The sequence below is a fragment of the Mesocricetus auratus genome, unplaced genomic scaffold, assembly GCF_017639785.1.
Source record: "Mesocricetus auratus isolate SY011 unplaced genomic scaffold, BCM_Maur_2.0 Super-Scaffold_100013, whole genome shotgun sequence".
Classification (NCBI taxonomy): domain Eukaryota; kingdom Metazoa; phylum Chordata; class Mammalia; order Rodentia; family Cricetidae; genus Mesocricetus; species Mesocricetus auratus.
Genome location: NW_024429196.1, coordinates 65,698,876 through 65,720,061, shown reverse-complemented (window position 1 = coordinate 65,720,061; position 21,186 = coordinate 65,698,876). Strand labels below are relative to the sequence as shown.

The window sequence follows — 21,186 nt, the reverse complement described above, 5'->3', positions numbered from 1 at the left end:
TTCTCACCAACCACCTGGGCTGTGTGCTGAGCTGTCTGAACCCCAAATAACACACAAGACACTATATTAACTATGAAGCTGTTGGCTGTCTGTTTTGGTTTTTAATTGGCTAGCTGTGACTTAATATTTGATCCATAATTATTTATCTTTACAAGGATGGCATCCTGGCCCGTTCTTTCTTCCCCAGGATCACATAGCAACCAGTTTCTTCACTACATTTCCCAGAATCCCCCTAGACTCCTAGTCCCACCTATCTTACTTCCCTGGCCAACAGTGCTTTATTGACATATACACAGGACTCTCCCATCATCCCTTCATGCTCATCAAGTCATGAACAACCTGTATCCCACACTAGCAGGCTGCTGCCCACATGGGATCCTGAGGAGACATCAGTTGAAGACTGTTTACTTGATGAAGAATATTTCATTACTCCATTAGGGCAATTAGCATATCATCTGGTGGAAATGACTATGAGATCAGTAGGCTGTGAGACTATGAGATGGGAGATACATGATATGCACTGAACCCCCATCTCCACTGTCAACACAGAAACCAGAGGACCAATAAAGAGAACACGCTGCACTCTGCAGAGTACAGTTCATAGGGCACAGTTCTGAAAATGCATCATATCTAGTGGGTAGGTAGCCTAGCTCTGGAGCTCTTGCAAAAGACCACTCAGATGAGGCTGCCCAGCTGGACCAGTCTCCCCAAGGCACTATATGAATGCTGCCATGAAGTCACCTCTGGGAATTCCAAAACACAGAACTGCTTTCCAGCAGAGAAGCAGACTAAGCAGGCAATTCACAAGAGAATGGAAAACATCTGCCACCTTGCAACCCTTGTGTCATGTCTTCAGCTGCTGCAGCTCAAGTCTATCACAGCAACAGTTTCTTGGGATGCCTAGGGAAGTTGTACCTGCTGCTGGGGTCGGTACTCACCAAATGCAGTCAGCACCAGTGTGTAAGTAGTCAATATATGGAAGGTGATTTTGGTCTCGAGACCAGCATGAGGTAGAAAAGACCATGCCAATATTTAGCCAGGGAATAGTCACTCCTACAATGTAAGAGAAGAGATGTTATTTTAGAGCAACAGTACTTTAGAGTGACAATCATTAAGTGTCCACCAATGAGAAAAATGGGGTTCTGCCTTTCCCAGACATAACACAGCACAAATGAATGAATGAACGAAAGAATGAACGAACAAAAGAGAAGATGCTGGCTCCTCCACATTTGCTACATAGCAATCAATCCACTATTCTTGCATTTTGGCTGGGTAACTTATTGACCTTGAGGCTGACAATGAATGTGTAAAGGCCCAGGGCTAGGGAGATCTGGCTGAAGTGCCTCTGCAAACAATGAGCAAGGTAGAATAGACAAGGTTCCTGGTTGGCAGAAAGGACTCTCTCAGGTTTCCCTTTCCAGAACCTCCATGGGATGCCTTTGCTTAAATTTGGAGCAGTCTTTACTTCTTAGCCCATTTATTGTGTCTGCCAGCTCAAGTAGACTTTAGGAGTAAGAAGCCAGTTTGAAAAAAGTTCTTTTTAATACTCCAAGTTATACTAGGCTTTCCAGACTCTTAGATTTTGCCACATGGGGGTCCACATTTTCTCAGACTCCAAATGCATTCATTCTTCCTCCCTCTCTCCCACTGTTGAAATGTCAGTATATGTACTGTGTTCCTAAGGCCCCAGGCCTCTCTAGGACTGCTTAGAGGAGCCAGCCTGGCCTTGCTGTGAAAGATGGAACAGGAGGAAGCTTATGGTCACGCTTACCAGGGACAGCACCAAGGTGACGCAGGATGGACCCTGTGTTATTGGGGAGGACCGTGAGGTTCCATCCATGCCTGCGGAAGGAAAGCTGGGGTTGTAACAGGCTGGCGAGGAAGGGCACTATCTAGTCCCCAAACCATGGACAAGGGACTGCTTATTACCTTGAAAAGGGCTCTGATTTTCCCACTGGGAAGCCGCTGCCATGGGTATTAGTGTCCACTTTTCCACAGTGAACTGCCACATGACAGTCCTTCTCTTCCACTAACCTCCAGTACTCTTGCTGTAGAGAAGAAGAAGAAGAAGGCCAGTAGTTATCTATGTGGGACATGAAGCCCAAGACACAGTTGGAACACTATACCCAGAACAATGTGTCTGTGAGGAAACACCCTTGGGCAACTTCCTCAGAATTTAAGGCAATGGTACAATTGCCATCAAACCACCAGAGAGTTGAAGGATCTAGTATATACACTTGACTGGGATGGCAGCACTGTCGTGCACTATCAGGGGAAGCCACCGGCACATACTGTGAGGGTCAGTGAAGTAACTGGAGATGCTTGCCTTTAATGGACAGAAACCCCAACACACTGTGCCTAAAGCTGGAGCACCTCACACTCGGGGACATAACCAGTCAGTCTGTGCAGGAGATGCCAGGGTCAGATGCCAGGAAAGCAGGCTAGAGGCTGCCAGACTGAGAAAACAGTCCTCAAAAGGTTTGGAGAACTCCATTTTGATTTGGGACAGTTGTTACTGATGCTATCACAATAATGTGAAGAGACTTATTCTCACAGAAATACATACTTAAACACCTTTCATGCAAGTGTTTAGACCTGAGTTTGGATTCCCAAAACCTAAGTAAAACTGGATAAAGCAATAGCCATTTGTGGTTCCAGCATACCTAGGGCAATATAGCAAAGAGAGCTGCTCACAGGGAACCCAGTCTGACATCATAGGCAACAGTGGATAACAAGGTAGACGGTGGCACCACGGCTGGTCTGCACGCAGGCACGCACGCAGGCACGCACGCAGGCACGCACGCAGGCACGCACGCACGCACGCACTGTGGCGAGCACAATCCCCCACACAAACATGCACAAATATTAATAGTTAAAATGGTGAGATGCAATGTTAGGAAAGAAAAGAAAAAGCAGTGAGAACTTCCTGTGCTCCCACCTGAAGAGTAAGCACAGAAACTGCCCAGAGCCCTGCACGGTCCTCCTTGCCACACTCTCCAAGTGATCTGCTGCAGTTAGCACTTTGGGAGTTGGAAATATGGTATGGAGGTCAAAGAGCCGGGTGACCTCAACATAATCCCCAAAAGCCATATAAAGGTTAGAGGAGAGCACTTACTCCAAAATTGTCCTCTGAACTCTACATGAACTCCCCAAAACTACACACATGCACACACATGGTGTAGCCAGGCTACAATTTGAGCTGATTCCACTGGAACTGGAAGGCTAGGGACAAGGAGTGCACTACAATCAAGAACGAGGCAGTATATTATTTCCCTTTGAGATGGCCCCACCTCAAAGGCACCTTCTCACTGCCTTTTCAATCCACATTCCAGAAGCACCTTGCCCTATGAACCTGAACATAGGAGAAACTCAACTAATATAGGATCAGCCTGCAACTCAAATCCCAGGAATGGGGTGGGGGAGAAAAGACAGGATGACACTGACTCCTTCCAAGAGGGACCTTTCTAGAGGATCGCATGGTCACAAACCATGAAGAAATAGGATGCCATTCCTGAATGGGCCCTTACCATAAAGAAATGCTGTGACTCAGAGAGTGATCAGAGCTGAGACCGACAGTCACTGACCTGAGCACAGGCACAAGGACTCACTCCACATAAGCAGTCATCAAATCCAGTGACTGACACCATGAGAGAACAAGGCCTGCTGTTTTCATAAGACACACAGAGTCTAAGACCAGCACAAACTGAAATCTGGGTGTCAGCAAACCTTCACTTTTGCTTTCAAATATTTTCGAGGGCAGAGGGTGGTGGTTCTTAAATAGAAGCCTGTAAACTGAGCTATAGACAGTAACAACCATCAGAGCCTCCTGGAAATGCTGAGCACCCTCTCAACTGGCATGTATACCACAGTGTCATGAGGCATCAAAAAGCAACTGTGATGGCCACATGGGTGTCAGACCAGTCCAATGTAATGGCCATCCAAGGCACACCTGAACATGGGGTTGAGTGTGGACGGCAAGCCCCAGGTCACAGAGCTGGGAGGCCACAGAGCTGAGAGGCCACAGAGCTGGGACAGGAAGAGTGTCAATCAGCAAACAGAATTTTCCAAAGTCTACCCAGAGAAAACTACACCCCCTCTACACTCTCCTGTTCCAGCTACAAGTGCTCTGGCCAGAAGCAGTTCAGACCCCTTTACAAACCAACCACTGGAGGATTCCCATGTCAGCAGCTGTAGGGTCCAAGGAACTCTACTGGGCTCTGGCCAGGAATGTCAACCAACAGGACCGGCTCCACTGGCTCCATCCTGCAGTAGCTCACACTTAACAGTCACTAACTAGGCACAAAGAGCTCACTGCACTAACTCCAAGGAGAGAGCTGGCAATGGCACAGAAATGGGACCTGCCAATGCCATTACACGAAGAACGGGAGAGGAGAAGAGCACACCATGACTACAGGGAATTCCAAACATTCTCCTCTGGAATACAAAGGGAGGGCAGGAAAGGCAGTTCACTAAGGACGAAAACTGCTGGCTGGACCAGTGATGGAATCTCAGACACGCCCCTCAGACTTCTCTAGCAGAAACCATGGAATTCCATTCTTCAATGGACTAATTTTGGTCCAAAAGGAAATAAAATGCCTGGCTACCCCAGGACAGTCACACATGACAACCCCAATCCCTGTGCCCTTTCATGCTACACCAAGCCTGAGGCCCCTCCTAGTGTCTCTGGAGACTGTCTGGGGTTGAGAGGCTTACCTCGATCTCTGCTGGCGCAGGCTCCTTGCTGAAGCACATGTTCATGATGTTTCTTGCTGTTCGATAAAAAGTTGTTAGAGAAACAGATCTTCCCTGGAACAAAGAAAATAGCAAAGAGTATAGCTTAAGACAGAGTTGAGCCTTGCCTTTCTATCAAAACATAAATCTGCCTGACACAGGTCTCTGCCCAATGGCTTTCCCATGGTGACAAGCCACACAGTGTTCTCAGTACTTGACAGCATCCCCATACGTGGGTGACCCCAGCACACTCTGCCTACAGAGCACTAACCAGCAGGGAACAAGCAGGGCTCTGGGGGAAGCTCTCAGGTTGAAAAAGTGACTCTCTGTGCAACCTGAAATATTTCCTAACTTTCTTTTCTTATAAAAAAAAAAAACCCAAGTACAAGTAAAACCTAATTTGACACTAACTATCACAGGGACAATAATCAGAGGTGATGACATGCTGGTGCTGCCTTCAGTGCTCCAGGGTGGTGAGAAGCACATCAGGTTTTCCAATTATCTCTAAAAATACCTTTGACAAGGCAGATTTATAAAAACAATCAGAAAAACTTCCTTGGGTCTGACACACTCTCACAGTACTGGCTTTAAACAGCTACCAACAGATATGGAGAATGCCTCATTTCAGGAGGTGCTAGTTTGGGATCACAGGATTTAATGAATGGCTTTAATTAATGAGGACTGCTTCCCAGTCATTTAAGATACACACGAAACAAACAAAGCAACATTCAGTCTCCAGGTCATTGCTGTATTTTCACAGAAGCAACTGCAGAAGGACAGCTGAGTGGGTGCTCTCAGTTCAAGTAGGCCAGACAAAACCTTTTCTGCATCTAGTAACAGGCAAACCTGGACAAATGCCTAAAGCCCAGAAATAGGATCTAAGCTGGAAATCTGGGACGCATTCGAGGTCTGCTTGTCAAGCCAAGCCTCAACAAGGGGGTGCAGTAGGACCCAGGGCAAGCAAAACTCCTCAGTGAAGCTCGATGGTTTATGGTGGCAACCACTGCAGAGGGACAGGCCTGAAATGACATGGCCTCAGGAACCTGGCAGATGACTAGTAAATGTGATGACTGACCTATCTACCTCAGCACTCCCTAGAAGGTGCAACAATAGAAAGCCAAGCTAAAACCCATGCCAAAAATTCTTCCCTCTGGGGATTCCAGACAGAGGAGCTTCAACTGGGAGGATTGCTCACACTTAAGATTTATACACTGGCCTTGGGGTGCCTTTCACTATCCTCCCCACCCCCAAGCAGGCCAAAGGAAGGGAGCCTGACATCTTGGGGAGTAGCTTCCTAGAAACACTGCCAACTGTTCTTCAGTCAGGAGCACGGTGACTCAGGAGATTCGAGCTGGGAACACCAGGAGCATTTGCACTCTCCAGTCTCTCTCCACCTCTTTTCTGTGCTGCTGTTAATGGTGAGGTTCCTGTTACAGACTTATTTGGTCTAACTCAAGACCTAATAGCACTGGGATGGAACTGGAAGTGAGCAGGCTTTTGAAACACAAAATAAAGAGGGAGAGAAGAGCGTTCTCAGAGACCACAACCCCAGTCTGAGCAGCTCTGAGAAAAGCAAGGCCAAAACCAGAAGTACAGGACCAACAGCATGTACCTCATCTGCTGTGTGCCTCTATGCAAACACATGTAAAACAACACACACCATTTAAGGGGTGCCAGAAAGGCCCAGGAGGCAAACTTCTTACCCATATTCTAAGGTGCCAAGCCTCAAACCTGAATCCTTGGCTACTTGACTGCTCAGCCTCCTAAGCTGGTCCAGCTGTCTATTGTTGATGTACCAGGTAGAATCCTGTTGGTAGCATCAGCTATCCCAAGAATATGAATGTGTGATCCTCTAAAGTGCATGGTAAAAATCATCACTGTGACAGCAGCATGGGAACATGAAATGTATTGTTTCTGTGTGCTTACACACAAGGTCAGACAGTATGGTGACACCTTAATAAGAAAGAAACAACCCATACCCCAGAACCAAAAGCCAAAAAGTTTTCCATTCATTATTTTCTCCTCTGTGATATTCAGTCAAAGCAGACTACGACAGACAGCATGCTTAAGCATAAACGCCTCTGGCTCCACCAGGGGAAGAAACACTGTTCCTACCCACCCAGGCTGCAGGTTATGGGCAACACAGAGCGTCTTACCTTATAGATGCACTTGTGGAAGTCATTGAGGACACCTTTGTCCTCTTCCTCCTCTTTGACCACTTCTTTTTCCTGAGCGAACAATCGCCGCCGACCTGTCTTGAGTGGGGCTTGGCCCACTTCCTTGAGCTTGCTACGGAAGCCATTCCTGGAAGTAACGCCATGGATGAGCCCATTTTTGGGCTCAAAGCGGGGCAGGGAGTGGAACTTGTGGTGGTCATTCTCTGTGTGGCCCTCTAATGGCCCTTTGCGCTTCTCTAGGATCTCCTTCTCCATCAGCACCTCTTTCTCCAGCCGACGGTGCTCCTCGGGAGACAAAGAGTCATAGGAGAGCAGGTACTGGCAGTAGGCCTCCTGCAGCTTGGCCAGCCGGTCCTGGGCAGTTTTGGGAATACGCAGCATGTCTGCTAGTTTGTTCCATTTTTTGAGGTCAGTCACTTGCTGCATGCCGCCCATCTCATTAATCAGCCGGAAAAAGCAGGCCAGGTCGAGCTCACAGCCTCCTAGGCAAGCAATGATGGGGTAGGGTGTAGGGTGGTGTAGAGGTAGGGGAGAGGAAATGGTTAAGAAGGACATAAAGGAAATCTGAGCCCCTCCCCGCCCCAAACCAGGGACTCCCACCAGGCTGCAGGGTTAGAGCAATAAGCAGCTATGATCATTATTGAGCATTGGGTCATGGCTGAGTAATAGAGACAAAGCAAACTGAGGGGGCAGAGGGAGGGGGAGGGAAGGATGGAGGGAGGGCGAGGGAGGGATGGAGGGAGGGATGGAGGGAGGGGGAGGGGGGATGGAGGGAGGGGGGAGGGAGGGATGGAAGGTGTTGGCACTCCTCGCATGGTGGTCAGCGGTGTCTTATGATCTCACAAAATTACAGTGGCACAGAAAATAGGTTTCTGTCTTGTAACTCTGAAGTCTTCTTCCATGAAATGAAACACTCCTCGAGGCTTGCCAACATGGCTCAGGACACAAGGTACCTTTATAGGACTTTCTTGACTGGCACAATCACCCCTCATTCCATGGACACAACACTACTGGTGACACCCTGTACTACCATGGCTTCACTTAGTTATTAAATGACATCTGGGAAGACAGGCTCCCTAGCAGACACTGTCACAAAAAGGTACATGTACTCACTGTGGTGAATTTGAGAAACTATTTTAAATGTCACATAATACAACCCAATAGAAGCCCTCGGCCTGATGCCTCTATTGGTCATGGACTAAGTAATGGCAAATGAGATAAACTTATAAAGAGGATGGAGTGACTTGTGGCTAATGGTACTAGCTAAGCAATCAGGACTATAGGGGAAACAAAACTATGAAACAGAAAGTCTCTGGGCTATCATGGCAATAACACTTGCCATCTCACCTGCCCCCAACACAAAGCACTGTGCATCAACACAGTAATGATCCTATCTACTCACAGCAATCACTAAAGCAGGACCCTCATCCACTTGCTCTGGGGTTCCCTGAGGGCCTGGGGTGAGGGTGAGGAAGTGTATACTCGTCACATCTTTGGAGTTCTAGCCAAAGCCTGCCATGCCATCTCTGGTATCCTGTTCAAGAGATCCTCATTAGGCATGTTTAATGGCAGCCTCCTAATGAGAGGAGTCCCAAGAAATGACAGCAACAAGCAAAAGGAGCCATGCCTACCCCACACACTGCAGGACAGGCATGTAGCTTTCCCAACATACAACTACAGCAGTAGTCCGTGGGGGTGGCCTCTCCAGTGCTAGTCAGAACTAAACCAGTCCTTGAAAAGAAATGGAATATGGTCCCTGTATGTCCAGAGAAGGTCCATTTTTCTCACCAAAGATGGTGGAGGCAGGAGAGGGCAGGAACACAAAGAGATGGACAGATGGGGACAAGAGAGATATAAAATGTCATGGAGCTTACAAGAGGGTTGGTTGTAGGTTGAATTATAAGGCCATCCAAGTAGGCATATTGAAGTACAAAACCCTGAAACCCCACAATTTAATTGTATTGAAAAGGAGTCTTTAAAGTAGCCACTAAGTTAAAATAAGGTCACCAAGGCAGGCCTTACCACCACCTCACTGGTATCCTTATAAGGGGATGTACAGTCAGAGAGAGGAAAGGCTCTGTGAGGACACAAGGTGCACGTGGCCTACTGCAAGCCACAGAAAAACGTTTACAGAAACCAATCCTGTCAGCATGCAGAATTAGAAAACAATTTCTGGTTTCAAAGCCACCAGTCCATAGCATTTTGTTGTAGCAGCCTGAAATCCTCAACCCCTCCCTGGAAACTGCTCAATTCCAGCAGGAAGGCAGTCTGGGGATCTAGCTAGAATATCCTCTGGGTCTACAGCCACCAATTCCAAACTTTTGCCACACTCATCTAAGACCAGAGGAAGAAGGGCTCTGGTAGAGCAGGGAATGACTTGAGAAGTCTCCCTACTCCCATGCTAGGGATCGTGGCTAAGCTGAGAGGGGAGTCACCCCATGCCTTACCTATGAGGGGGAGTTCATCCATGGTGATGCCCTGAGATCTGAGGTGCTTCTTTATGCAGGCTAGCCGCTGTACGTTGGGGCCCCAGCGCTGGCCCAGCTTGTGGATGTGCTGGATCTGTGTGACAAAGCGCATCTCATCGTTGAGCTTGCACTCTGGCCGCCAGTCTGGAGGGGGAATCACTCGACACATCCCATACTTTTCCACCTGAGCACGGACTGACTCAATGTAGATGAGAGGGTCATGGAACTCCTTGGCGGAGGGCCTGAGGACAGGGATTTCGTCCATTGCTGCCCACCCAGACTTGCCGATCCCCTTCTCTGGCTTGCCCTGCGGATCATGCGGCTTGTGCGAGGACTCGGGTTGCGAGGTAGAACGATTTTCACAGGGGGTGCCCTCTGCCTTGCCGTGTGCTTGTTTGCCCGGCGTGTTCTTGCCAGCTGTGGCCCGCTTAGGCCGATTCCTTTCCAAACTTGGCTCGGGCACTTCCTTCTTCGCGTGTCCATTCAGCAGAGGTTTCTCTGCTGAAGCTGCTGAGGCCTTTTTGCCAGGGGCTTCAGCAATGCCCGCTGCCCCTTTCATCTTCTTGGGGGGTGACTGCGGCTTGTCCACCTGCTGTGCCTCTTCCAGTCGCCTCTTGGAATTCCGCAGCCCCTCCCTCAGCTGCCGCCCCCCCACTTCCTTAGTGCATGACTTTGGGTTCAACCTGCTGCTGGCCTTAAGGCCACTGGCAGCCGGCCCGGTGGGCGTGGATGGCCCCCCGAGGGATAGCACCTGTTTGCGTGGTTTTGCATTGCTACTTTCAGTTTTCCCTGAGATTGTGTGGTTGACAGCTGAGCTGGGCTTGTGGTGGGTGGGTTTGGTTTCCTTAACCAGTTCTCTCTTGGCTTTGGTGTATGTGACAGTCCCCTTGGTCACTGTGGCAGTGTACTTCACAGTTTTGGATGGTGAAGGTCTGACTTCTCGGATCTTTTTGGCACTGGTTGTACCTGCACCCAGAGATGACATTCGAGTGACTCCATTCACCTTAGACACCTATGGAGGCAGCAGAAGCAGGGGCAAGACAAAGAATTAGCACCCAGGCTGGAACAGAAAGAAAGGACTACTATAATTGCTGGTGACAGACTTGGCTTATAAGAGATTTGGGACATCAGATAATCAAGGCAGAAAACCCATGAAGAATAAGTCTGTGATCTGAGCATAAAGATCTTGACAAGGCACCTACTGTCTTACCCCAGAACTGTGGTGGCTGGCCTGCTGCTCTTCCTTTCCTGCATACTAACATCCGTTTGAGTAGCACTTTTCAGAAAATTTTGGGTTCCATTATGAATACCCCATATATGGACCTATCAATTACCTATGCCAAATTCCTAAGAATCTATAACAGATTCTGCTCATTTGAGAAAAGTGAACAACAGTTTAAATATATATAAAGCAAATAGTTTTCAGTATATATCCCTGTTCCAAACAAGGCTGTTTGCTATCCTTTGTGTGCCTCGCATAACTTTGCCACCAATGCAAAATATAAAACCCAACTACGCTACAAAACAAAAACAAACAAAAATACCCCAGACACTGTGAAAGGAAAATAGCAGCAGCACCCAAGTGCCATGGCTCTAAATCATAGGCCAAGCCTATAGGGATGACTACCTGCCATCTCAATCTCTCATTGTGCATCAGAAGTACCCTGAATGGACAGTCTCAGTCGACAGATGCAGGATAGACACTTCAACGTCTTTTGTGAGATAAAAATAAATCTAACTCCCTTCTGCACATATTCTCCCTATTTTTTCATCCCTTGTGAGCACCACTTGGATTTCTGTTAACTGGGTAAATAGAGGCAGCTATCCTATACTGACCATCATATATATATTTCAGCCTAGAAATATATATATACCAGTCTAGAAAACCAAGGAAAGTTCTGAAAAACAAAAGGTCAACTTACTGACATAGATGGAACAATGTGGTTCTAGTATACCCGAGTACTAATGACTTCTAAACAAGAACAATAAGGTACTGAACTCATCGGTTACAGGGTAAGTGACTTCACAATAATCAGCAAGCTGTGGGTTTGGCATGATGTTTAGTTTCGTGGGTTTCGCCTTTCATCTACAGCATGAATTTAAAATCAAAACCCACAGTGTTTTAGAACTGCCACCACCACCACCAAAAGAGCCTAAAACACATACAATTACAAAAACCACAGACTTCTTCCCAGACGAGTGCTGAGCTAGGGAGCCTGGCTTGCTGGTGAGACACTGTTGTGACAAGGCCACCAATGGTAGCAAGAAGTGCCACCATCGAAGAGGGATGGGGCAAGATCTCCTGAACATATAGGGAACACGGTGGGGGGAAGGGGTGGGGGTTTGGGGGGGTGGGGGCCAGGAAGAAGAGAGGGGGAGAAGAGGAGAGAGTAGGTCATGGGGGAGCAAGAAGGTTAAGTTGGGGGAAGAATAGGGGAAGAACAGGATGAGAAATACCATAATAGAGGGAGTCGTTATAGGTTTGAAGAGAGATCTGGCACCAGTGAGACCTTTAGTGATCTACAAGGATGACACCAACTGGCAAGCTAAGCAATAGTGGAGAGACTACCTTAAATGCCCATTCCTGATAATGAACTTGACGACTACCTTGTATGCCATCCTAGAACCTTCAACCAGTGACTGATGGAAGCAGAGGCAAACACCCACAGCTAAACGCTGAACTGAACCCATGGAACCCAGTGACAACGAGAGAGGAGTGATGAGCAAATGGGTAAAGAATGGGCTAGTGAAAACCAGCAGAGACAACTAACCTGAACAAGGGGGAGCTCTTAGACCCCAGACCAACAGCTGGGAGGCCAGCATGGGACTGATCCAGACCCCCTGAGTGTGAGAGTCAGTGAAGAGACCTGGACAATCTATGTGGCCCTGGGCAGTAGATCAGTGTTTATCCCTGGCATACAACAAACTTCGTGTGTCCATAACACAAAGAGGGATGCTCTTTGTTTCAGAAACCATAGCTACTGTTGACACAATGCTAAAATTACTTACTTCTCTCATGAGGCTTAGAATAGTGGTTCCATGTTGTGGTGACCCTCAATCATAAAATTCCTTGTTTCTAATTCCTAGCTGTAATTTTGCTACCATTATGAATCATAAATATCTGACATGCAGAGTATTTGATATATGGCTTCAAATGGGGTCACAACTTATAGATTGAGGGCCACTGACTTAGGAGAATGGGACTCTATAAAACATAGAAAGGTAAATGGTGATCATGTATGACTTGACCACCTCAAATTAAAACATAAATACTCGAAAAGATCAAGACAAAATGCTGTATACATGTGCATGGACAAATCTATTCATGGGCAAATACTTTGAAATAGTTTCTAAGACCACATTTTGGAATAGTGCCAGTAAGGAAATGTCTCCTGTCCCCTCACACCCCTGCTACGAACCCATCTTTAGAAATCATATTCCTGGGGAAATTGCAACCCTGCCAAGATTCCTGGGAAAGGAAAGCCATCAATGGCCTGTAGTCCCCTAGGACTCATCAACCCTACATAGTCAGAATCATGAAGGGCCAATGGTTTGTTATCTCTTTTGAAATAGCTAACCCAGCCCTTCCTATTTGGCACAATGGATCTACCTGTATGAGCATATTCCCTAACTCCAAGAGCTGTGAGAAAATATGGACAGGAAAATTTTCACACAACAGCAACGGTCTATCCTGCAGGTCTTAAGCATTACCCCCAAAGGAATCTTTATATTCAGGAGAGAGAGAGCAGCACATAACTGTACACTACTAGTCTCTTAATACAGAACCAACACGGCTAAATCCATCTCATCCTGTTTAGGTGGTTCAGCAACGTGCCTGCCTCCCTACTCAGGACACCTGCTGTAAGTCCTAGACGAGAACAAGGAAGCCTGTGAGATGGTTCAGCAGGTACAGGGACTGGCATCCAAGCCTGATGACCTGAGTTTGATTCTAGGACAAGCATGGTGAAAGAAGAAAACCAACTACCAATGTCCGTCCTCTCACCTCAACAGTAAAGCTGTGCTACACAGGCATACAAATGCCAACAATTGCATTACTAAATATAAATCCTATAGAAAATAACAAACAAAAGTAAACAGGAAAATAGACCACAATTAACCCCAAAAAGCCTGTGCCAACCATACACTTATTTTAACACCCAACTCATGGCTCTCACAATAAAATAAGGATGACGGTGGTTGTTCCCACACTCTGTAGCTACTGGAGCACTCGTATATCAGGAACATAAAGAACACATGAAGCCTGTGAACCCATGAATTCTAATATCCTACTCTGTAAGCTCAACCACACTCTATGAGCTCAAGGCACCCAGGAGGGAAAGGGAATCCCTATCTGGATCTTCACAGAGGGGCATCATGATACAGAGAAACTATTCCTGTCCCACTGTGTCACAAGTCCTACTTCTCCAGCTTCTTTCGCCTGATTTCACCTTGATGACTGAACTGAGCATTCTCTGGCATACCAGAAAGCTCCTTATTGAGCATTACCTGTTTCCGTAAGTCCTGAGCCGACCGATGTGGAGGGGGAAGTTGGTGGTTGGCAGGAAGCCCCTTGGCCAAGGAGCCCGCAGAGGGGGTGGCTGTGGGCTGGGCCACTGAAGCCTGGTCCCTTCGGCTATCTGCCCTATGGTCGATGTGCTTCTCCTTCCCGGGAGTGGCCTCTTTACTTTTGTGTTTTTGAGCGGGTTCTTTCTCCCGTGTTGACCTGTTGGAGCCATTGAAGACTAGAAAAGGAAGAGAGGGGAAAGGAAGTTATTACCTTGAGTGAAGCGACCCTATCATTTAACTATTTAAATATTCTCCAGGGAAATGCTCACCCAAAAAGAATCTGAAAGGAAACTAAGTTGATTAAAAACACTTTAGATAAATAAATAAGAATGATTTCCTATAGCTTAAAAATTATTTTAATCCATTAAAAATAATTTCTCTATAGTAGGTGATTAGTGATAGTGGCTTGCACCTAAAATCCTAACACGTAGCAAGTCAAGGCAGAATTACCCTAAGTTCAAGACCAGCCTGGCATACAGAGTGAGACTGCCTGATTAGATAGATAGATAGATAGATAGATAGATAGATAGATAGATAGATAGATAGATAGATAGGGACGATAGGATAGGCAGGCATGCAGACACACAGATGTTCCTCTAAGGTTAAAAAACTAGGGCTGGAGAGAAGGCTCAGAGGTTAAGAGCACTGGCTGTTCTTCTAGAGTTCTTGAGTTCGATTCCCAGTAACCACATGGAGGCTCACAACAATCTGTAGTGAGATTTGGTGCCCTCTTCTGGTGTGCTACATAATAAATCTTAAAAAAAAAAAAAAGATTAAAAACCTATTAGGAAAATTCCTTCATAGATCATCAGTGTTATACTAACTAATAATGTTTACAAAAGAACTGTGTTGTGAAAACCCCTGTAAACAGAATGCTATTATTATTAGAAATAAAGTACACTGGCTGCACCTGACCTTCAGTGTGGATATATCCAAATCCATATCCATCCATCCATACATACATACATATCGATACGCCTTAGTGCTGAGACACTGGCGGGTTGCTAGGCTCATCATCACTCCTAACATCATCACACAAGACTGGATAGTACATCACTAACATGGGAAAACCCAACTCAATATTCAAAGTATTGAATACAACTTGCACCATAAAAATCAATTAAGGTATGTGAAGCCACTAATGTCAGGGACTATCTGCATGTAGTCACATTCCAAGCCCAAGCCCACCTGAAGATAACAAGAAGCACTAAATGAGGCAGTTAAACTGGATGGTTAATTAAGGCATGCAGTTGCTCTTATGGCCTTCTAGGGCACAGGGGTGAACTGTAGTTGGAAAGATGCCTATTCCCTCTAAATCCAGAACCAGTACACCAATATTAAAGGAGAGACAGACAGAGAGAGAGACAGAGACAGAGAGAGAGGGAGGGAGACAAAGAGAGACAGAGAAAGAGAGACCGAGGGGGGAGGGGAGACAGAGGAGGGGCGACAGAGAGACAGAGAGACAGAGACAGACAGAGACACAGAGAGAGACAAGAGACAGACAGAGACAGAGAGAGAGACAGAGAGACAGAGGGGGGGGTGGAGTCAGAGAGCAGCTATATAAGCTGTGAAGGGATAAGATGCCAGAATATTACTGGTAAGCCACAGTCACATAGTGATACACAGAATATTAAAACTAGGTAAATTTACAAGAGTTAGCCAGTGCCAGGCATCGGTGCTGCGCACGCCTTTAATTCCAGGACTCAGGAGGCAGAGGCAGGCAGATCTCTGTGAATTAAAGGCCATCATGCTCTACACAGTGAGTTCCAGGACAGCCTCCAAAACAATACAGAGAAACCCTGTCTTGAAAAACAAAAAGAAAAAAGAAAAAAAGTTAGCCAGTAATAAGCCTGGGCCAAACAGTTATATTTACTATTAGCCTGAGTGATTATTGTATATGCAGATGTAGGGACCTGCGAGCAGGACAGAAACCCATCCAGGGGAACAGCAAGGCTATCAGGTAAGAATCATTAATCTACTTCCTAGCAACCCAGAAGCTAAATGTTATCATGTTATCAGGTAATAGGGCTTTGAATCAGGAGATTTCCTTGCTTTATTTTAAGCTGCCTACCTGATATCCTCACCAATGTGCTGGGAGGACTGGTTTGTTTTGTTGCTATTGTCATTGTTGTTGTTTTGGTTGGTTGTTTTGTTTGTTTATTTAAGGCAGGATCCCACTATAAAGTCCTGGATGGTCTAGAAATCATTATATAAACCAGGATGGTCTTGAACTCACAGAGATCTGTCTTCCTTGGCTGGAATTAAAAGGTACAACCTCCACCTAGGAATGTCTTTTGTTTGTAATTTAAAAGGTCATTGTAACTGGCTTGCACCAATAGAGGGTTTGATGTAGTGTAAAGACCCTCACACAGCTGAAACATAAGCACCCCTTTGCCCCCCAACCCCTTTCTCTATACAGGGAGCTAGAGTGGTGAGCCTTCAATGCCCTTCTCACCTTGACAGAAAGGAACCCTCTAAATGGTTTACACCTAAGTTGTAAACATTTCCTTTTCTTGTTTCAGGAACTGCATATGTAGACTAGGCTGACCTCAAACTCACATGACTACCTTAAAAGCATGTCACTATGCCCAGTTTGCATTTCTTTGGCACTAACTTTGCTTTTAAAATGTTAAGTTTCTTTGCCTTTATGTTTAAGAAGCCCTCACATGCCCAAACATGCTTAATAAAAATTATCTTTACCACATGAAATGTTAAGTTAAGCTAAAGAATATGCTCAGTATCCCCAACATAAGTACTAACTTTGTGATACTGAAATAAAGATGGTGTCTCATTGCTTCTCTGTTACACAAGATGCAGGGGAAATGGAGCAGCTATAATGGCTGCATTTACTCCTAAGTGTAAGCAACAAGTCACTGTCAGAAACCATCAATCACACTCCCACATTAGCAGCATGTGCCTGCCTGAAACACATGAAGAGCATCATCTCTGGGGAATCTAATTAAATGTGATCTACAATCAAGAAGGTACAGGAATCTAGGCAATTCTTGACTATTCACTAATTTTATAAAGCAAAGAACACAACTACTTTATTCAGTGCCAGGAGGTGGTGCCAATATCCTCAACAGCTTTCTTATTTATTTCTGGTAATACAATTCACAGGATAGTCAGCTTATTTATAGTCATTTATTTTAATTTAAAGGAGAGTGAAATTCTTTGGATTTATCCTAATAGTATTTGAAGTCCAATTCTTGGCTCTAAAATGTATTCCAGGGCAAGTGACTTGACCCTTGGTTTTCTCATTTGTAGACTGAGGAGAACAATGCACTTGAAGGTTTAAAGGAGCTATCTCAGGGAACTCATCACCATACCCGGATCAGGTGTGCTCTAGCATAGCCTTCATTGCAGGTAAAGGGCAATTCACCTGAGCAGGACTCAGCATCACTACTGACTAGCTTGTCACCTATCCAAGACTTCAAGTTCTCAAGTAAACATGGAGGGACAGGAGTGCTTATCTCCTACAGCAATGACAACTCAGAGAGAGAAAAGGTTGAAGAAATGGGTTAACTGTTCATGGGCAAAGGAATCATGCCAGCAACCGGTCAGTATGTCCTCCTGACCTAAAAAGGGAATGTCCTTCACCAGAAAGCCTGTGTCTGAAAGGGAAAGTCACAACTCTTGGGTTCCAATGAAATAGACCTGGAGGACTTTCAAATACTAATCGTACTTCCCGAGAAAAGGGTGGAAAGCAAGGACCTGGAACCAGAGCTGAGCTGTGCAATGCTGGCTGCAGCGGATGTGAGGGAGGGCAGTGCTATCAATGCAGTTAACAAACCAGCTGCTCTGCAAACTGCAGCAATGTGCCTGCTAACGAGTATTTTCTTAAGATGTTCTAGGAAAGAGGAATGAAACTGTGATTTGCAAACAAAAGGTCCTTTTCAAATGAATCTTGCTGTAATGATCCTGCTATTTTATAGAGCAATATACCCCAACAGCAAACATAACCAAAAAGTCACGCCAGTGTTAAACGGGGAGAAAGGAGGAAGGAATGATTGGGAAAAGACAACAAAGCCAAGTACAAGGTATATTTTGTGCTCGACAGCTCATTAATTTTAAGTGCCGTGGGAACCTGCCAGTTTTATTCCTCCAAGTAATTATCTTTTGTCTTAATTTGTAAGATTTGTTCAATAAAGGGAGAAAAGGAAAAGGGAGGTTAAAAAAACTTCACATTCTGCTAGTATGAGACAGAAAGGCATCAATGTATAGAACCTCACTACAAACTGTCACCAATTAAAAGAAATAATTGGACTAGTTCCTTTAAGCATCCATCACAGAGAGCCATATTAGGAAACTGTATTGTCCCCCAGTACAAATAGCTATACATAATGAACAGAAGCTGATATATTGATTTGTATACACTTACTCTGAAAGTTAAATGGTCTATGGACAAGTGTTTTCACACCATAATAAACAAAATCTGTAAATCCTAAGCCTGATATTTTGATTATAGGTCACTTCATTCTTAAAGGGAAAGATTTCCTTCCAACTAGGAGTGAAAAAGACATAGGCTTCTTTACTAATGTCTTTTACTGCAATTATGTGAGATATGGAAAGCTACGTATCCATGGGGAAATTCACAGTTAAAGCTCCTAGGAGTCCAACATGAATAGTGCTGCCCATGAGCTCTGTTCATATACTGATATCTGCTCAGGCTTAAGGAAACCTATGAAGGAGTTTCTAAAACCCTTGAATATTCTGGTTTACCAACACATCTGTTGTTCCCAATTCCCTAAACAACAAATTATCTACACCCCTCTTCTGCCTTACAAGACCTCTCTAGTATTTTGCATAAAGTATACAATGTGTTTGTTGTGTGTTCTTCAGAGAAAGATGCTATGAAAATATAACATGTGCAATCTTTTAGAAAGCTCTTGCTACAATGGCAAAGATGCACAGTTGATAAAAATCAATTCTTTTTAAAGAGAGCAAACAAAGCTCTCACCTGGTCTTCCTAATAAATAGGACAAATGCCAGGAGCATGTAGTTACTAGATAAATGCAGTAGTAAATGAAGGAGTCCCTGGCATTTGATAGATGTTCCTCCACATTTTGAGACTCCTTTGTATATCACTTGAGAGCATGCGTGGATGACTCAGAACCACGAAGTACTATCCATAAAACTTGCCCTGCTCACAGGAAAACGCCAGACAAGCAGCAAAGACATTCAAGATACAACAATCAAATAACAAGAACAATTTCCCTGTGTCACACCATTCCCTCAAAATGGGGTGAGTAGAGAAGGAATCATAGGAGGAAAAAAATTAAAGAAGAGGTATATATAGAAAAGACAAGAGATCCACAAGTTTCTGATACCAAGTTGTCCTGACCTGTGCAAGACACAGGCTCCATCAACTGGATGGCATTAAAGCCTTGCTACTGTATAAAGGTTGCACTTAATTCCCTGGAGCCAGTTCAACTTTAGAGAGAGAAAGCTTCTATTGTCTGAAAACAATGGGATGTCTGCCAACATTTCTGGAGGATTTGGTACCTGATTTGCCCTGGGTCAAACAGCTCGGAAACTCAGTAGAGCATCCAGGCTTAAAGCAGGAAGAGTCAGAAGGACAGCTCAAGTTCCTTTGTGCATTCTGATAGCCGTCACCAAGTTAAAGTCAGCAGTCAGAACTTCAACACTCTCTGAGCAATTCTAATGGTTTGCTGTGTCTACAAAACCAGACTGGGATTCTGCCTCACTCAAATAATAGTTACTGTAAAAGGAGAGAAATGTGTATGCTGTAGTTTGGCTTGGATTATCCTTGCTCACACAACAGACAAGATCATGCTATGCAGCTCAGACTGACCAGGAATTTGTAACAATATTGTCCTAGCCTCTCAACTGCTTAGATTACAGGCATGAAGTTATCGTGCCTGTGTTTAAGAATCAAAGTATGGAGGTTTTTTTTTTAACCAGCTGAACATCCTTCACTGTGGAAAAATTTAAATTCTCTAAAGTCACAATTAGTTTGCCACTGTCCAAAGATCTAAAAAATGGGAATACACTGTGGGTAATGATGTAAAATAACTATAGTCTTAGATATATTTACCATTTAAAATATAGACCATAAATCAAAATGAATGGTTTGTCCCTGAAAAATTGTTACCTGATCCTCTTTATCCTAAATAGAACACTGACAGCATTATGAGCCCTAGCCTAGACACACCCAAAGGACCATGTGGGAGAACACCTGGGCAAATAGATTCCCACACCTGGGCAAATAGATTCCCACACTACATTCAAGAAAACAGAGGAGACTGATGCATTATTCACAGAAGTGGTAAAAAGTTAATTGTAAAAAAAAAAAAAAAAAAAAGATGAAGTCTGTGAGTTCGAGACCAGCCTGGTCTATAAGAGCTCGTTCCAGGACAGCCTCCAAAGCCATAGAGAAACTCTGCATTCTAAAGACAATAAAGGCAACCACATCTGAAGTAAATGATAAGAATTACAACTCACTTTTGAACTTGAATAAACAATCACAACACACTAGGGGAGGGACCCTGAAATGAGGGGTGTACTCTATTAACAAGGCCTGTTATACAAGGTAAAGGGCCTGTTATACAAGGTAAAGGGAAATTACCAGTTGCAGAATAAAAACACAAACCTGCCGGGCGTTGGTGGCGCACGCCTTTAATCCCAGCACTCGGGAGGCAGAGGCAGGCGGATCTCTGTGAGTTCGAGACCAGCCTGGACTACCAAGCGAGTTCCAGGACAGCCTCCAAAGCCACAGAGAAACCCTGTCTCGAAACCCCCCCCAAAAAAAACAAAAAACAAAAAACACAAACCTAGGGTTTTGAAAACAAGAATCATAAAGTGCGTGTGAGAGAGATAGAGCATGTGCACACACACACACAGAGGGAGAGGGAAAGGGAGGGGGAGAGAGGAGGGGGCGCAAAAAAACAAAACGAGCAGAAACATAAGCAATAATGAGATAACAAGTATAATTACATGTTGTGTTTTTCATATCCATTTACTCTCAATTCTCCAAACAAAACGCTCTTTCTCAAGATAGCAAACGCTCAAGTCTGTTTTCATTGTAACTCAGAATTCCATCAACGATGAGAAGCTCCATCGTAGTGGAACAAGTGTGGCTGCTGTCTATAACCAATGGGGCTAACTCAACAGGTAACAACCGTTTTATCTCCACTAATTAACCCTCCTCCAATTTGTGCTCTGTACTATCACTCCCCCATCAGGTTCGGACTTGAATGGCTTCATCTTAGTTTCACACTTAA

The 21,186-nt window shown here is 45.1% G+C and overlaps 1 protein-coding gene across 4 annotated transcripts in view; it reads right to left on the bottom strand.

Annotated features, from left to right (window-relative positions):
* The window catches only part of Jarid2 (jumonji and AT-rich interaction domain containing 2), a 167,316-nt gene that overhangs the window by 11,575 nt on the left and 134,555 nt on the right, over positions 1 to 21,186 (bottom strand). For all 4 annotated transcript variants that reach the window (XM_005066341.4, XM_040755905.1, XM_013110611.3 and 1 more), the window contains 7 exons: positions 13,883 to 14,118; positions 9,356 to 10,388; positions 6,888 to 7,390; positions 4,714 to 4,806; positions 1,930 to 2,048; positions 1,772 to 1,842; positions 939 to 1,053 (listed from right to left, as the gene is read on the bottom strand). In XM_005066341.4, coding sequence (XP_005066398.1) covers positions 939 to 1,053; positions 1,772 to 1,842; positions 1,930 to 2,048; positions 4,714 to 4,806; positions 6,888 to 7,390; positions 9,356 to 10,388; positions 13,883 to 14,118 — 2,170 coding nt within the window. The remainder of the gene's footprint in view (positions 1 to 938; positions 1,054 to 1,771; positions 1,843 to 1,929; positions 2,049 to 4,713; positions 4,807 to 6,887; positions 7,391 to 9,355; positions 10,389 to 13,882; positions 14,119 to 21,186) is intronic.